The following is a 16,162-nucleotide window of genomic DNA, read 5'->3' on the forward strand; positions in this document are numbered from 1 at the left end:
GGATGTTTCAGTAATTCATTAAAAAAACAATCACAAATCAGTTATATTGAGGTATGATTTATATACAATATAATTCATCAATATTAATTGTATAATTGAGTGGATTTTGACAAAGATACGCTTGTGTAACCACCACCACAATCATGATAAAAAGAACATTTCCAGCCCCAGCTCCAGATGTTTCATGTATCCCTTTCATTCTGTCCCCTACTTCTACCTGTGGTCCTTGGCAACAACTGATCTATTTTCCATCACATTACTTTGATCTTCCTTGAACTTTATATAAATGGAATAACATGGTATGTATGTGTGTGTGTTTTTTTAATCCTAATACTCGAAGATATGTTTTTATTGATTTTAGAGAGAAAAGAAGGGGGCGGGGTGAGAGAGAAACTGATTGTAAGCACCACAATCAGAGACCAAACCCGAAACCTTTTTGGTGTATGGGACAATGCACCAACTAACTGAGCCACCCAGCCATGGCCGTAGTATGTAGTTTTCATTGTCTACCTTCACTTAACATGGTTTTGAGGTTCATCAGTGTTGCATGTTCAGGTGTTTTGTTCCTTTTTATTGGTGAGTAATACTCCACTTATGGACATACCATTAATTTGCTTATTCATTCACCAAATTGAGCATTTTGAGTTATTTTCAGTTTTGGGCTGAACAAAGCTGCTGTGAACATAGGAATACAGGTCTTGTTTTTGTTACTTGAACATTACAGTTGCTTCACATCCTCACCAAGACTTCAGTTTATGTCAGTCTTTGATTTTAGCTATTGTAGTAGATGAGTAGTGGCATATCATTGTGGTTTTACTGGCAATTCCCTAATGACTAACAATGTTGAGCATCTTTCCATATGCCTATTGGCTTTTCATATCTTTCGTGAAGTGTCTTAAAATTTTTGTCCATATTCTTCATGAATTTTATTGTCTTACTAAATTGTAAGAATTCTGTACATATTCTGTAAACAAGCTCCTTGTCAGACATATGTTTTGCAAATGTTTTTTTTTTCTTCTCAATCTGTGGCTTGCCTTTCCTTAATTTCAAAGAGCAAAGGTTTTCAATTTTGATGAAATCCAATTTAGTAGTTTTTCTTTTATAACGTGCTTTTTGTAGCCCCCCTAAAAAAAAACACACAAAAAAACTTTGCCTATCTCATGGTCACACAGTTTTTCTCCTTGTTTTAAAGTATATCTCTTCAATTTATCAGTCTACTTTCATGCATAGTATGACATTACAAAAGTATACTTGCACTTTCTTCTTCTCTAATACTATTCTTGTCATGCTTTATTTCTACATATGTATGACTTATGCATGTTATATATACATGAAATTTAAAAATGAGAAAAGTTTCTTTGTAAACACTTTCTCATTTCTTTGTGCACGTTCAGACTTTGATGTAGTATTTTCTTCTGTCAAAAAGAATGGCTTTTAACATTTCTTACAATGTAGGTCTGCTGTTTTGTTTGTCTGAAAACCTCCATTTTGAAAGATATTTTTGCTGGGTATGGAGTTCTACATGTACTTTTTATCCCTCAGTACTTTGATTCTGGCTTGACGACTATTTTCATAATTTGTTTTTACTTTAGCCACTAGATTGTAAGTCCCATGAGGTTCTTTTTAAATCTTGTCTTTTAAGCACTGACACAGCGTATGATAGATAATAGGTACCCAGAAAATGATGTTAAAGTGATTTAGATAAGAAAACATCCAGAAACTCAGAATTTAAAAAAATATATATTTTCATTGATTTCAAAAAGGAAGGGATAGGGATGGAGAGATAGAGACAATGATGAGAGAGAATCATTGATCAGCTGTCCCCTGTACACCCCTTACTGGGGGTTGAGCCTGCAACCTGGGCATGTGCCTGATTGGGAATTGAACCGTGACCTCCTGGTTCATGGGTCGATGCTCAATCACCTAGCTACACTGGCTGGCAAACCTCAGAATTTTAAAAAAAAATCCTGTTGATATTAACAGGGTCCAGTGTTGGCCTATGAATAAATTCATAATAACTAGGCTAGACTAATCAAAAGTATGTGTCTTTGGGCAAATCAAGTATTACGCTCTTCCTCTACTCCTCGCCATCTTTTTCTTGAGCAAAACATGAAGACATGCACAGAGTTTATGCTCAGTGAATTAGAACTTGTTTAGCTGAGCCACTCTGTAAAAAGTCAGCCATGTGTCTTTCATTTTTTTTAACTTTTAGTGTTGCGTAAGGAACATAAAGGAAAGGAAGTATACTTTTAGAACAGCAAAAAACATTTTAATTTTGTTACTTTTTTCTAGTTTTAAAAATAACGCCTTTTTTTGAGATATAATTCACACACACCATGCAATTTACTCTAATTTTAAGTGATACTATCATTGGTCTTTAGTATATTTACAGAATTGTACAGCCATCATCACTAATTTTAGAACATATTAATCACCCCCTCCCCCCCAAAAACACACACACAAAACTCCACCTGTTAGTAATCACTCCCCATTTGTACCTCTTGCAGCACCTGGCAACTACTTTCAGTCTTTATGGATTTGCCTATTCTGGACATCCTATGTAATAAAAGGCTAATATGCAAATTGACTGAATGGTGGAACAACTGGTTGCTATGATGCACACTGACCACCAGGAGACAGATGCTCAATGCAGGAGCTTACCCTAGCCCGCAGGCCCCAGGCCGTCCAAGGCGGGTGCCAGCGGGAGCCCCCTGATTGCCCTGCAAGTCGCCCCACAGATTGGCCCTGATCACCAGCCAGGCCTTGGGAACCCTACCTGTGCATGAATTTCTTGCACCGGGCCTCTAGTTTCATATAAATGGAATTATACAGTTTATGCTCTTTTTTTTTTTTACTCAAGCATAAGGTTTTTAAGACTCATCTATGTTGTATTATTTATCAATACTTCATTCCTTTTTATGGCAAGTATTATTCCATTGTATGGATATATTGCATTTTATTGTTAGTTGATGGACATTTGGGTTGTTTCCACATTTTGGCTATTATGAATTATGCTTCCGTGAACATTTATGTATAGTTTATTTTTCTTGGGCATATACCTAGGAATGGAATTTTGGGTTGTATGGTAAATCTATGTTTAACATTTTAAGGAACTGCCAAACTGTTTTCAAAGGCTGCATCATTTTTATATTCTGACCAGTAATATATGAAGATTCTGATTTCTTCATATCCTTGGCATTAGTTGTCTTTTTTATTATTATCCTGGAGTTTAAAATGGTATCTCATTATGACTAATGATGTTGAGCATCTTTTCATGTGTTAATTTATATATCTTTTGGAGGGAAGTATTCATTCAGATCCTTTACTTATTTTAAAATTGGTTTTTCTTCTTATTGTTGAATCTTACGAATTCCTAATATACTCTGGGTACAAATCTCTTACATGACTTGTAACATTCCTCCTCCTAGAGAGAGGAATTCTTGTATTCAGGATAGTCAATTTTAATTTAATACAAAGAAGTGGAGTCTTCCCCAGGTGATTTGTTCATGACCATTTTGGCCATTCTAATAGTGTAACATTGAACAAGTCATTTAGCTTCTGAGTCATTGTTTCTGGACTCAAAAGAAGAAAAGAAGTTCTAGGGTGAGGTGTCAACAAAACAATCAAATGACCACTATCTGTTAAATGGGTAATTATCCAGTAGAAAAAAGCAAGGGCTTAGAAATTATACAGATATGGATTTAGGTGCTTTTGTAGCAGAGTAATAATAAGCATTTCCATTAACTTACCTTTTTTGAACTTTGGTCTTTCTTGTAAAATGGGATGAGTAATGCCTACCTAATTAAAAAACAACTTGATCACTTCTCGGCCTTTTGGCTAAGATCAAGTGTAGTATCTTCTTATCAGTTTAACATCTGATACGTCCTCTATCTGAGAACATTATATTAAATGTATTTTTGGAATAGGGAGATGGAATAGGAGCTTGCTCTGTCCACTCCACGCATTGACCCAGTATTGCAGTAGGTATTGTAGTACCTCTGGGAACAGTCAACCAAGGGGGAAAAAACAAACAAACTCGAAACAACCCAAGTACTATGAATAAAGGAGCAGTTAAAATAAATTATGGTACAGGTACTTAATTTGCAAGTATTTTCTCCCATTGTATCCCTTTGATGATGTCCATTAAAGCACAAAAGTTTTAAATTTTGTTGAAGTTCACTTTGTTTTTTTCTTTTATTTATGCCTTGGTGTCATATTAAAGAAGGCTTTGCCTAACTGAAGGTCACAAATATCTATATTTTCTTCTAAGAGTTTTACAGTTTAAGCTTTTACATCTTGGTCTTTGATCTGTTTAGAGTTAATTTTTTGTATGATGAAAGCGGTCCAACTTCATTCTTTTGCATGTGGATATTTAGTTGTCCCAGTTGTTAGAAAGACAATTTTTTCTCCATTGGCATTCTTAAAAAAAAAAAAAGTAATTTGTTGTTGACAGTAATACAGATGTCCCCCATTTCACACTCCTCCCCCTCCACTCAGCCCCTACCCCGCTGCAGACCTTCAGCACTATTTTCTGTGTCCATGAGCTATACATATACAATAAAACCTCAATGTAACAGACTAATTTGGGCTAGGGAGTATCTGTTAAGGCGAAAGTCCGTCATAAAGTGGGTTTTCTGAATGGGTATGTTAAAAATGGATAAATTAGTTTATCTGTTTTTACTTATGCCAACACATTTGTGTAATTAAAGTTAAGCATGTATGAAAAGTTAAATTTCACAGAAGAGTTTTCTATATGTATTACTGTAATTTTAAAATCTACTGAATTTAAATGCATGCATTCACCAGTAACCTCTAGTAAACAAATGCACACAGCTGGGGCATGACTTAGAGCCCAGCTGGGCAAAACTGCTGCAGAAAGTTGCACTAGAAACAACAGAACCAATTACTGAGGGATGTAGTGTGATCACCTGCTAATCATTCTCTGAACATTGCTTGAGAGCAGTGACTCTTGGATTTAAATATGTAGACTTCTAGGTACCCAGTGCAGGAATTCATGCACCTTGAAAGGAACTGTGGGCCATGAGGCTGTGGTGAGCACAGGGGCGGGTTTTGGCCCATCCTCCATGCCCCTACCTGGCCCCTCCTGCCATGGCTCCCAGTCCCCTGTCTGCCGGCAGCCCCACTCCCACCACTACTGCACCCATGCACCGAGGGTGCTGGCCCCGCTCGCACCTGCTGATGGCATGGAGCGAAAGGGGCTGGTGCCAGCAGTGGGTGCAAGTGGTGGTTGCTGCCCTGATCGCCCCTCAGGAGCAGGAGGAGGTGGAGAAGCCCGCAGGGGCGATTGGGACCAGCGCTGGGCGCTGGCAGCAGGTGCGAGTGCCGGGCGGGACTGTGGTGCATGGGAGCAAAGAATTTTCAGTAACCACCAGAGGCTCGCCCTGATGACAGTGACCAATGCCCCACCTTGGTCTGGTGCCCCCACTCACCTGCTCCACCATCCCGTCGCAGCCGACGCCCACCATGTTTCACACTGTGCCGCCTGCTGCCAATGCCCGCATGTTCTGCACGCGCCCCCAGTGGTCAGCACACATCATAATGACTGGTTGTTCAGTCTATTTGCAAATTAGAGTTTTATGTATATAGATAGTTGTAGAAATATAATATATAGTTGTAGAAATATAATATTAATTTATGTCAGTGAAGTTACTACAGTGTTTTTTCCAACATATGGCCTATTTGCTAAAATTTATTAAAAATAACAGTGAGCTAACAAAAAACTCTGATAATTTAATTATAAGCAAATCTTAACTAAAAGCATTTTAAAATGAACAGGGTTGTAATTTTCACATATGACATACGGACTGGGAATTTTGTCCATTAAATCCGAAGTCTGTTAAAATGAGACCCACAAAATTGAGGGTTTCCTGTACCACACATTCTTGATTATTCTGCCTTTATAGTGATTTTTGAAACAGGAAGGGAGTCTTTGAATTTTATTCTTTTTTAAAAATATGTTTTATGGATTTTTTACAGAGAGGAAGGGAGAGGAATAGAGAGTTAGAAACATTGATGAGAGAAAAACATCAATCAGCTGCCTCCTGCACACCCCCCACTGGGGATGTGCCCACAACCAAGGTACATGCCCTTGACTGGAATCGAACCCGGGACCTTTCAGTCCACAGGGTGATGTTCTATCCACTGAGCCAAACCAGTTAGGCTGAATTTTATTCTTTTATTTATTTATTTTTTATTTTTTAAAAATATATTTTATTGATTTTTTACAGAGAGGAAGGGAGAGAGATAGAGAGTTAGAAACATCGATGAGAGAGAAACATCGATCAGCTGCCTCCTGCACATCTCCCACTGGGAATGTGCCCGCAACCAAGGTACATGCCCTTGACCGGAATCGAACCTGGGACCTTTCAGTCCGCAGGCCGACGCTCTATCCACTGAGCCAAACCGGTTTCGGCAGAATTTTATTCTTTTAGATTGCTTGACTTTTTTTTAATTTGGTGTGGGGGCTGCATTTCCATGTGAATTTTAGGATCACCTTGCCAGTTTGTGCAAAGAAGGTAGCTGAGACTTTTGTAAGGATTGCATTGAATCTGTTGATCAACATGAGAATATTGACATTTTAATAATGTTAAATCATCTAATATATGAACATGAAATTTCTTTCCATTTAATTACGGTTTCCTTTATATTTTCCATTGTGTTTTGAAGTTTTCAGGGTACAATACTCGCACTTTTGTTAAATTTATTCCTGGGTTTCTTGTTAAGCCTATTGTAAGTAGGAGTTTTTTTGGTAATTTCATTTTGATTGTTCATTGCTAGTGTATAGAACTACAATAGATTTTTCTATATTTTTCATTTTTCCTTCCATTTTCCTGACTTGTTTCTTAGTCCTAATAGTTTGTTAGTAGATTCCTTCAGATTTTCTATATACAAGATTAAGTCATCTCCAGAGATAGTTTCACCATTTCCCCCCCCTCAGTATTGGATTCTTTTATTTTTGTTTTATCTAATTGAAATGGCTAGAATCTCAAGTACAGTATTGAATTGAAGTGGTGAGATTGGACTTCCTTGTCCTGTTCCTGATCATATAGAAAATGTATTTAGTTTTTCTCCACAAAATGATAGCTGTGAAGTTTTCAGAAATGCCTAATTTTATTTTTTTTTATGAAATTATTTCACACAGAGTCTAATTTTTGCTGTAAAAACAATTCTGGGTGTTTTGGTTGACCTTAAACATGAGCCTGGGTAATTATCCATTACTGTCCTAGAGGCTAGGAAAAAAAGAAATCTTCTATTTGTTATGAAAAATATATGCGTAATGTTGGTAGTATTTTCTTTATTTAGCTAGTATTACTAAAAGCATTCTGATTTTCTAGATTTAATTATTTGAAGTTAAGCAGTTGTAGTAGTGGAGTAAGAATAAATCTGTATACCTTTTTAATTTTAATTTATACTATATGTTTTGGTTTATAGTAATTTGCAGTGGTGTTTATCTTTAAAATTTTCTGTATTTTTTTTAGTTTTCTATTATAAAGTTTTTCTGCTTCTTTTAATCTGCCCTCTCTTTATATTTAAAACACATATGAAATTACTGAAAACAGTACAGAAGCAAACAGAGCAAGATGTAAAAGAAGCCCTTTATGTCTTTTCATTCCCATTACCTTCCAAACATATAACCATGCAAGTAGATTGAAGCACATCCTTTTTCTGTGTATATAATTACAAACATATATACATATAAATGTTAAGAGTGTTTGCCATAAATATTGTTATTTACATGCTTTTTTTTAAAAGTAGGATTTGCAGGTCCTTCTGTAAGGCTACATAAAATTCCATAATGAAATTTATCAAGTTTTATTTAACTATCAGTTGTTGGGTACTAAGCTGATTTTTCTATATTACAAACTATCCTTTAAAGGATATTGTATAACAACTTTTTGACACAAATGGAAATATTTTCTACAGAGTATTCTTGTAAGGAAAATTGCAGATCAGAAGCATTTGGTAGATATTACCAAATTGCCTTTTAAAAAGCCTTAACAATTTTATATTCCCTTAACAATTTATATTTATAAATTGATAATTTATGTGTGACCATTTCTTTGCATTCTCACGATTACTTGATATTTTCAAAATTTCTATTTTGGCCATTCTGATGGTTGGAAATTTATTACCATTATTTTGTTTTGCCTTTTCTGGTTACCAAAGAGAAGGGAGCATTTTAATTTCTTTACTGGTGATTTGTATTTCTTATGTGATTGTATTATTTTTATAATCACTAAGATCCTCTGTTATTAAAAATAAGGAAATGTTTACATTAGAAAAATTAGTTTTGCTTATTAAATTCATTATTAGAAAATGGATGTAAAATGTTTGATTGTTAATGAAAATAATAAAATCATCTCAGTGTTTATATGAAGATACCAATTAACTAAATGTAATAGTTTTCTAATTTTTCAGTTTAAGGAGAATTTTATCAATGGACCTATGACTATTGGTTAACTAGCTGGTTATCAATGACGAAAAGCATTCTGTTAGTATTTGCAGGCATTCAGAGAAGAAGATAACCTGTTTATTCGATTTTATTCATCAATTCAATAGAAATCTTTTGATCCCTTGTTGCATGACAGAAAAAGTTTTAGGCACTGGCTATGTAGTGATAAACCAGACTGGTGGAGGAGAGGGGTATAGATGTGTTAATATATCTTTCTGGTGAGGGGAAGTCTCACTGTGGAGTTGATAAATGGAAACCAGAATGATGAGAAAGAATCAGCCATGTGATGATCTAAGCATCCCAAGAGAAAACAGTATGTGTGAAGATACCAAGTCAGGAAGAAGTGTGACCTTTTGAAGAATCAGAAAAGAGTCCAGTATGACTGGAGCCTACTGAGTGAAGGAGAATATAAGGATGAGAGGCAGTTTGGGTTTTGTAGATGACAAAGATTTTGACTTTTATTCTAAATGCAGTGTGAAGCCATTGGCAAGTTTTAGACAATCCAGCTTATGTTTTTAAAAGACAAAAGACAAAATACAAGGCAGTATGTAACAAGTATTATGTGATTTCAGCAAATGTGGAGGCTATAGAGGAGATGGTACTTGAGCTTGATCCATGAAAATTATTAAGAATCAAATAAGTGAAGGGGAAGGATGTAGTATGGTGTAGTAGCAATAAATAGTGCCTGGCTTTGAATTGGAAAACTTGGTCTTGAGTTTGACTGTACCTCTTCATAGCTCCTGGACTCTAAATAGACTTCTTAACCATCTTTATTTTAGCCCCCCCATCTGCTTTCTTTTATACCTTGGTTGCTATGAAGAGCAAGTCAAATTAAAAATGCCTAGAAAAGTGTTTTGTAAACTGTGAGGTTCAATGCAGTATGTTTGTTTATTCAGTAAAAAACTGCTATTTATGTGGTATTATGCTAAGGGGTGTGGAATGATAAAAAAAAACCCGAAAAACAATAGACATCAAAGAGGTCCATTCTGCTCCTCAAAGAGGATGTAGTATAGTAGACAGTCTATATATATAAAAGCCAAGCGACCAGAACAACTGGTAGCTGTGACGTGCACTGTGGCCGGCCAACCAGCCAGATTGGGGTGGGGCCAGCCGGCCAACATCCTGTGGCCCCTACCCCTGACCAGCCTGGCACCGATCGGGGTGGGCCAGCTGGACCCCACCCGTGCACAAATTCATGCACTGGACCTCTACTGTGGTACATAAAATACAACGTTGAGTCATAAAAATCACATAAAGTGCTATTGGAAGTCAAGCAAGCAAGGAGAGCTTGCTTCTTTCTTGGTGTTGGTGGTAAAGCTTTTTGAAGAAAGGACTCTTGAAGTAGGCCTTAAAAGATGGATAGGACTTTAATAGAAGATGGGAGGAAGAGAAATTTCTCAGTAGATGAATCTGTGGGAGTAAAGGCATTGAAAGAAGCATTAGGCATATTCAGAAATTGATAAGAAAGGCAGGGTTTCAGGCTAAGGAAGGTGAATTAATTCAGTAAGAATACTATCAGCAGTATACTTAATTCTGCAAATATTTATTAAGCATCTGCTATTGCTATGTTTGTGCTAGGTAGGACTATGAAGACACAGTAATCTCAGTTTAGTTAGGGAAGATAGATGATCTAATTATTCTAATGAGATATGATCAAAAGCTGATAATCACAGGACAAGGAACATCTTCAGCTGCCTGACTTCATAAGGGAAAACTTTATATAGAGGTCTTGTATATCTGATGCTTTGAAATGAAGTATCTCTTTGCTTAGCAGATAAAAGAGGTGAAGAAAGGAATGTCAGAGAAATATTTCTCTTTATGTGTTTTGGGATGGCTTGGCAAGGCCTTTGTATGCAGTGCAAGGCTGTGAAGAGTTTTGTAGAGGGGTAACTGAAAGATGCAGATGGCAGCATGGAGAGTAAATTGGAAAAGATAGAGACTAGAGGTAGGAAACCTGGCAAAAAGGATATTTTGGAAATGATGTTTTATGGTTTTGGTCTCTATACTAATTGGGCCAAGTGAGAGATGATGTAAGCACTAATGTGAAATGGTAACTATGGGGATAAAGAGCCTGGAAAACTGGAGAGATGCTTATATGTAGAATTAGCAGGTCTTGGCTATCAGTGGATATGGAAGAAGGGAGGAAAGGAATATAGAATGACTTCTGGATTTCTATTTCAGTGAATGCCATTGCCTAAGAATAAGATACATTTAAGGAAAAAGGAGGATGGGTTTGGAGAGGAAACAATAGTTTTAACTGTATGGTGTTGAAGGTACATATAGGATAGTTGGAAGGGGGAGGATGACTTGGTGGGGTAATCAATAGTTAGGTGATAATTAAAGCTGTACATAAGCATAAATTAAATTATTGTGGGATAATGAGTATAGTGAAGAAGATAACCTTAAAGAGCACTGAGAATCCTAGAAGTAAGAAAAGAATCAGGGAAAAAAGTAGTGGAAGTAATTAGGAAGTATTTTTTAAGGGTGTGATCAACATTGTCATCACAGATATTGATATTTTTCTTCCCTCCTTTCTCCCACCGCCCAAAATAAAGGAAAGGTAGATCATTGGTCACCTCAATAATTACAGTGAGGGTAAGAGCCAGAATTTGGCTGCAATTGGAAGAGGTAAAAATATAATATCAAGGTACCATCATTTGCATGTTTTGTTTTGTTTTTCTGGTCTGTTTTTAAAAAGCTTAACGACTTGAGTTAATTTATGCCTTGAGACAAAACAGCAAATGGACTATTGCAACAGAAATGCTCAGCATAGTGCATCTGAAACTTTAATGAGGGTCTTATTAAATGTAGGCTCTGTGTCAAAGGGTCTTTGTTGAGGCCAGAGATAACATTTCTGACAAGCTTCCAGATGATGCCAGTGTTGCTGTCTTTAGACCATACTCTGAGGATCTAGACTAGAGAGTATGAGATTGATAGCATTTTAGAGGACTTAGCCTTGGACCTCTACTAAGGTGGAATGTAACTTGGATAGAGATAAAAAATACATTTGCAGGCAGGAGACATGCTTTTGATAATCTTTTTATTTTTTCTGTGAAATAGAAGTACAGTGATGTTAAGAAAAGACATTGGGAATGGTAGGTGAACTTGAAGAAAGTTGTGAAGGTTTGGAATAGGTACTGAAAAGAGAAGGAAAGTGAGTGGATTGGAGACATGCAATAATCACTGAATAGTGAGGATTACTTTGGTTATCATGTCTATGGAAATAATTGGAGCAGGGAGAGATTAGATATGTGAAAAGATCAGTTATTTTTAATAAGTTAAGGAAGGAAGCCTACAGGGGAGGTAATGAGGTCTGAAATAGAACAGTACCCTGGAGAATTGAAGATGAGGGCGTGTAGTCTGAATAATGCCACACCCCTCCCCAAAGATATTCCTGTGAACCTGTGACTGTTATCCTACATGGCAAAAGGGACTTTTAAAGATGTGATTAAAATAGGGAACTTGTGATGGAGAGATGATCCTGGATGGGTACTATGTAATCACAGGGTCTTTTTTTTCTTTCTTTTTAATTGAATTTATTGGGGTGACCGGTTCGCAAAACCATACAGGTTTCAAGTGTACAACTCAATAAAACATTATCTGCGCACTATATTGTGTGCCCATAGCACCAGGCGAAGTCTCTTTTGGTCCCCATGCCCCCCCACTTTGTCCACTTCCACCTAGCCTCCACCCCCTTTCCCTCTGGCTACCACACAGCTGTCTTATCTATGTGTTATGTATCTATGTTTTTTTAAAAATATATTTTTGTTGATTTTAGAGAGGGAAGGAGGGAGGGAGAGAGTGGGAGGGGGAGAGAGAGAAAGAAACATTAATGATGAGGGAGAACAATTGATCAGCTGCCCTCCTGCACTATGGGGACCAAGCCTGCAACCCTGGTATGTGCCCTGACTGGGAATCAGACGGTGACCTCTTGGTTCATAGGTCAACACTCAGCCATTGAGCCACACCGGCCAGGCTGTATATATGATTTTTGGCTAATCCCTTCATCTTCTTTCAGTCAGTCCCCACATGCCCCACCCCTCTGTCAGCTGTCAGTCTGTTCCAAGTATTCATGCCTCTGTTTCTATTTTGTTCATTAGATTGCACATATAAGTGAGATCATATGGTATTTATCTTTCTCTGACTGGCTTATTTCATTTAGCGTAATGCTCTCCATACTGTCACAAAGCATAAGAGTTTATTCTTTTTCATGTTTGAATAGTATTTCATTGTATAAATATACCACAGCTTTTTCATCCACTTATCTACTGATGGGCACTTGGGCTGTTTCCAGATCTTGGCTGTTGTAAATAATGCTGCAATAAACATAGGAGTGCATATATTCTTTCACATTAGTGTTTTGGGATTCTTAGACTATATTCCCAGAAGTGGGATCACCAGGTCAAAAGGCACTTCCATTTTTAATTTTTTTGAAGAAATGACATATTGTTTTCCACAGTGGCTGTACCAGTTTGCATTCCCACTAACAGTGCGTGATGGTTTCCTTTTGTCTACATTCTAGCCAGCACGTTTGTTGATTTATTGATGATAGCCATCTGGCAGGTGTGAGGTAATATCTTATTGTAGTTTTACTTTGCACCTCTTTGATGATTAGTGATATTTAGTATTTTTTCATATGTCTGTTGGCCATCAGTATATCTTCTTTGGAGAATTATCTATTCAGGTCCTTTGTTCATTTATATATGTATCTCCTATATAATAAAAGCCTAATATGCCAAGTGTCTGGTCATTCAGTCGGCTGTTCAACCAATCAAAGTGTAATATGCTAATGATATGCTAAGGCCTCTCAACTGCTCACTATGACGTGCACTGACCAACAGGGGGCAGATGCTCCGACCAGTAGGTTACCTTGCTGCTGGGGTCTGGCTGATCAGGACTGAGTGATATGTGCCAGACATACTCTGGAGCCCTACTGTGGTCCCTCTCTGGCTGGCCAACCTCCCGCATCCCTCCCCGGCCCTGATCATGCACCAGTGGGGCCCCTCAGCCTGGCCTGTGCCCTCTTGCAATCCCGAACCCCTTGGGGGATGTCAAAGAGCCGGTTTCAGCCAGACGATGTAACAACCAGTCGCTATGATGCGCGCTGACCACCAGGGGGCAGATGCTCAATGCAGGAGCTGCTCCCTGGTGGTCAGTTCGCTCCTACAGGGGGAGCACTACTCAGCCAGAAGCCAGGCTGATGGCTGGGGAGTGCAGCAGCAGTGGCGGGAGCCTCTCCTGCCTCCGCAGCACTGCTAAGGATGTCCAATTGCCATCAGTCGGAATCCCCTGAGGGCTTCCGGACTGCGAGAGGGCACAGGCTGAGCTGAGGGGACCCCCCCCCCCAAGTGCACGAATTTCGTGCACTGGGCCTCTAGAGTGTGTGTGTGTGTGTGTGTGTGTGTGTATACGTACATATATAAATATATATACCTTTATTATTGATTTCAGAGAGAGGAAGGGAGAGAGATAGAAACATCAATGATGAGAATCATTGATTGGCTGCCTCCTGCACACCCCACATTGGGGATTGAGCCCGCAACCTGGGTATGTGCCCTGACAGGAAATTGAACCTTGACCTCCTGGTTCATAGGTCGATGCTCAACCGTTGAGCCAAACCGGCCAAGCCTCCAATAATTTCTGAGACGTGAATTGCACAGTCATTAAGTAGTTCCCAAGATTTAGAGACTTTTACTTATTGCCTAATGACAGGTGTTGTCTTTTTCACTCTTGTAGACAGACCTACTTCTGAACTTAATGGGTGAAGATGCTTTTGAGATGTAGAGATCATCTCCCTGGTAAAAGATCAGTCACCCTGCTACTGCTATCCCTGGTATCCTTGTTGCCTGCTTCTGTTTTCTTGTTTTGTTTTGTTTTTAATGTTTTTATTGATTTCAGAGAGGATGGGGGAGCGAGAGAGATAGAAACATCACTGATGAGAGAGAATCATTTGATTAGTTGCCTTCTTCCTGGCCCTCCCCATTGGGGATCGAGCTCACAGCCCTGGTAATCGAACCATGACCTCCTGGTTCAGTGCTCATCCACGGAGCCGCACCTGATGGACTTCCTCCTAATTCTTAACAGTATTTCTTCTCTCAGAATCTGTTTTCATCCAACCTCACCTTTGAGCTTTTGTAGGCTAGGTCAAGATACTCAGACATTCGCTCTAGTTTCAGTAAAACTATAGCCACCAGATCACAGACAATATTCTACTTAAAAGCACTTTTTGTTTTTTAAAAATCCTCCCACAAAAACTATATTATGATTTTGAAATTAAATAAATCTTTCATTTCACAGGCTGGAGTTAGCAGTTTTTATAAATTTCAACTGAACTTTTCTGAATTACTAACTAAATCTTAATTATTTTCCACCAGACGGTCTGCCAAATCCCGAAGCAGAAGCCCATATTCATCTAGGCATTCAAGATCTCGTAGTAGGCACAGATTGTCTAGATCCAGAAGTCGGCATTCTAGCATTTCTCCTAGCACACTAACTCTGAAGAGTAGCCTGGCAGCTGAATTGAACAAGAATAAAAAAGCACGAGCTGCAGAGGCAGCCAAGGCGGCTGAGGCCGCTGCCAAAGCTGCCAAAGCCTCCAACACTTCGACACCTACCAAGGGGAACACAGAAGCTGGTGCCAGCGCATCACAGACAAACCATGTGAAGGATGTGAAGAAACTTAAGATTGAGCCTGCACCTTCTCCCTCAAGTGGTGGAACTTTGAAAAATGACAAGGCAAAAACAAAGCCACTTATTCAGGTAACAAAGGTGGACAATAATTTGATTGTAGATAAAACCACCAAGAAAGCAGTTGGGAAGGAGAGTAAATCTGCTGCTACAAAGGAGGAACCAGTATCTCTTAAAGAGAAAACCAAACCACTTACACCAAGCACAGGAGCCAAGGAGAAGGAACAACATGTGGCTCTAGTGACCTCTACATTACCACCATTACCTTTGCCTCCCATGCTGCCTGAAGATAAAGATGCTGATAGGTAAGTGCAGAAAATTGGGTCAATAACTGTTTATTATTATTTTTTTTGTTAATCCTTACTTGAGGATATTTTTCCATTGATTTTTAGAGAGAGTGGAAGAGAGAGGGAGAGACAGAGAGAGAAATGTTGATGTGAGAGACACATTGATTGGTTGTCTTCTGCATACACCCTGACCAGGGCCAGTGTATGTGCCTTTGACTGGAATCGAACCCAGGACCCTTCAGTCCATGGGCCAATGCTCTATTCACTGAGCTAAACTGGCTAGGGCAGGTCAGTAACTGTTTGAAGAAAAAAATATGTAAGTTTGAAGTGAGAAATTATTTGACTTTTTTCCCCAAAAAAACTTTACATTGTATAATGACAAAATTATAGCTTATGCTAAGAATTCCCTGGAAAAACTTGCCAATGTCTTGGAATACAATGTATATATCAGTTTGAGTTTGAGAATTAGAACTGCCGGTATATACTTTGATTTAATATTCCTTGATGATAGTATCAGAGACAGGACATTTAAAAAAAATATATATATATATTTTATTGATTTTTTTACAGAGAGGAAGGGAGAGGAATAGAGAGTTAATAACATTGATGAGAGAGAAACATCGATCAGCTGCCTCCTGCACACCCCCTACTGGGGATGTGCCCGCAACCAAGGTACATGCCCTTGACCGGAATTGAACCTGGGACCCTTCAGTCC

The 16,162-nt window shown here is 38.3% G+C and overlaps 1 protein-coding gene across 2 annotated transcripts in view; it reads left to right on the top strand.

The window, feature by feature from the left end:
• CDK13 (cyclin dependent kinase 13) overlaps nucleotides 1–16,162 on the top strand; it is a gene marked incomplete at its 5' end in the record, with an annotated part of 117,334 nt that overhangs the window by 13,809 nt on the left and 87,363 nt on the right. For both annotated transcript variants that reach the window (XM_081102362.1, XM_081102363.1), the window contains one exon: nucleotides 14,848–15,465. In XM_081102362.1, the coding sequence (XP_080958488.1) occupies nucleotides 14,848–15,465 (618 nt within the window). The remainder of the gene's footprint in view (nucleotides 1–14,847; nucleotides 15,466–16,162) is intronic.

This window comes from Myotis nattereri (assembly GCF_964212035.1).
Source record: "Myotis nattereri genome assembly, chromosome: 11".
Lineage (NCBI taxonomy): Eukaryota > Metazoa > Chordata > Mammalia > Chiroptera > Vespertilionidae > Myotis > Myotis nattereri.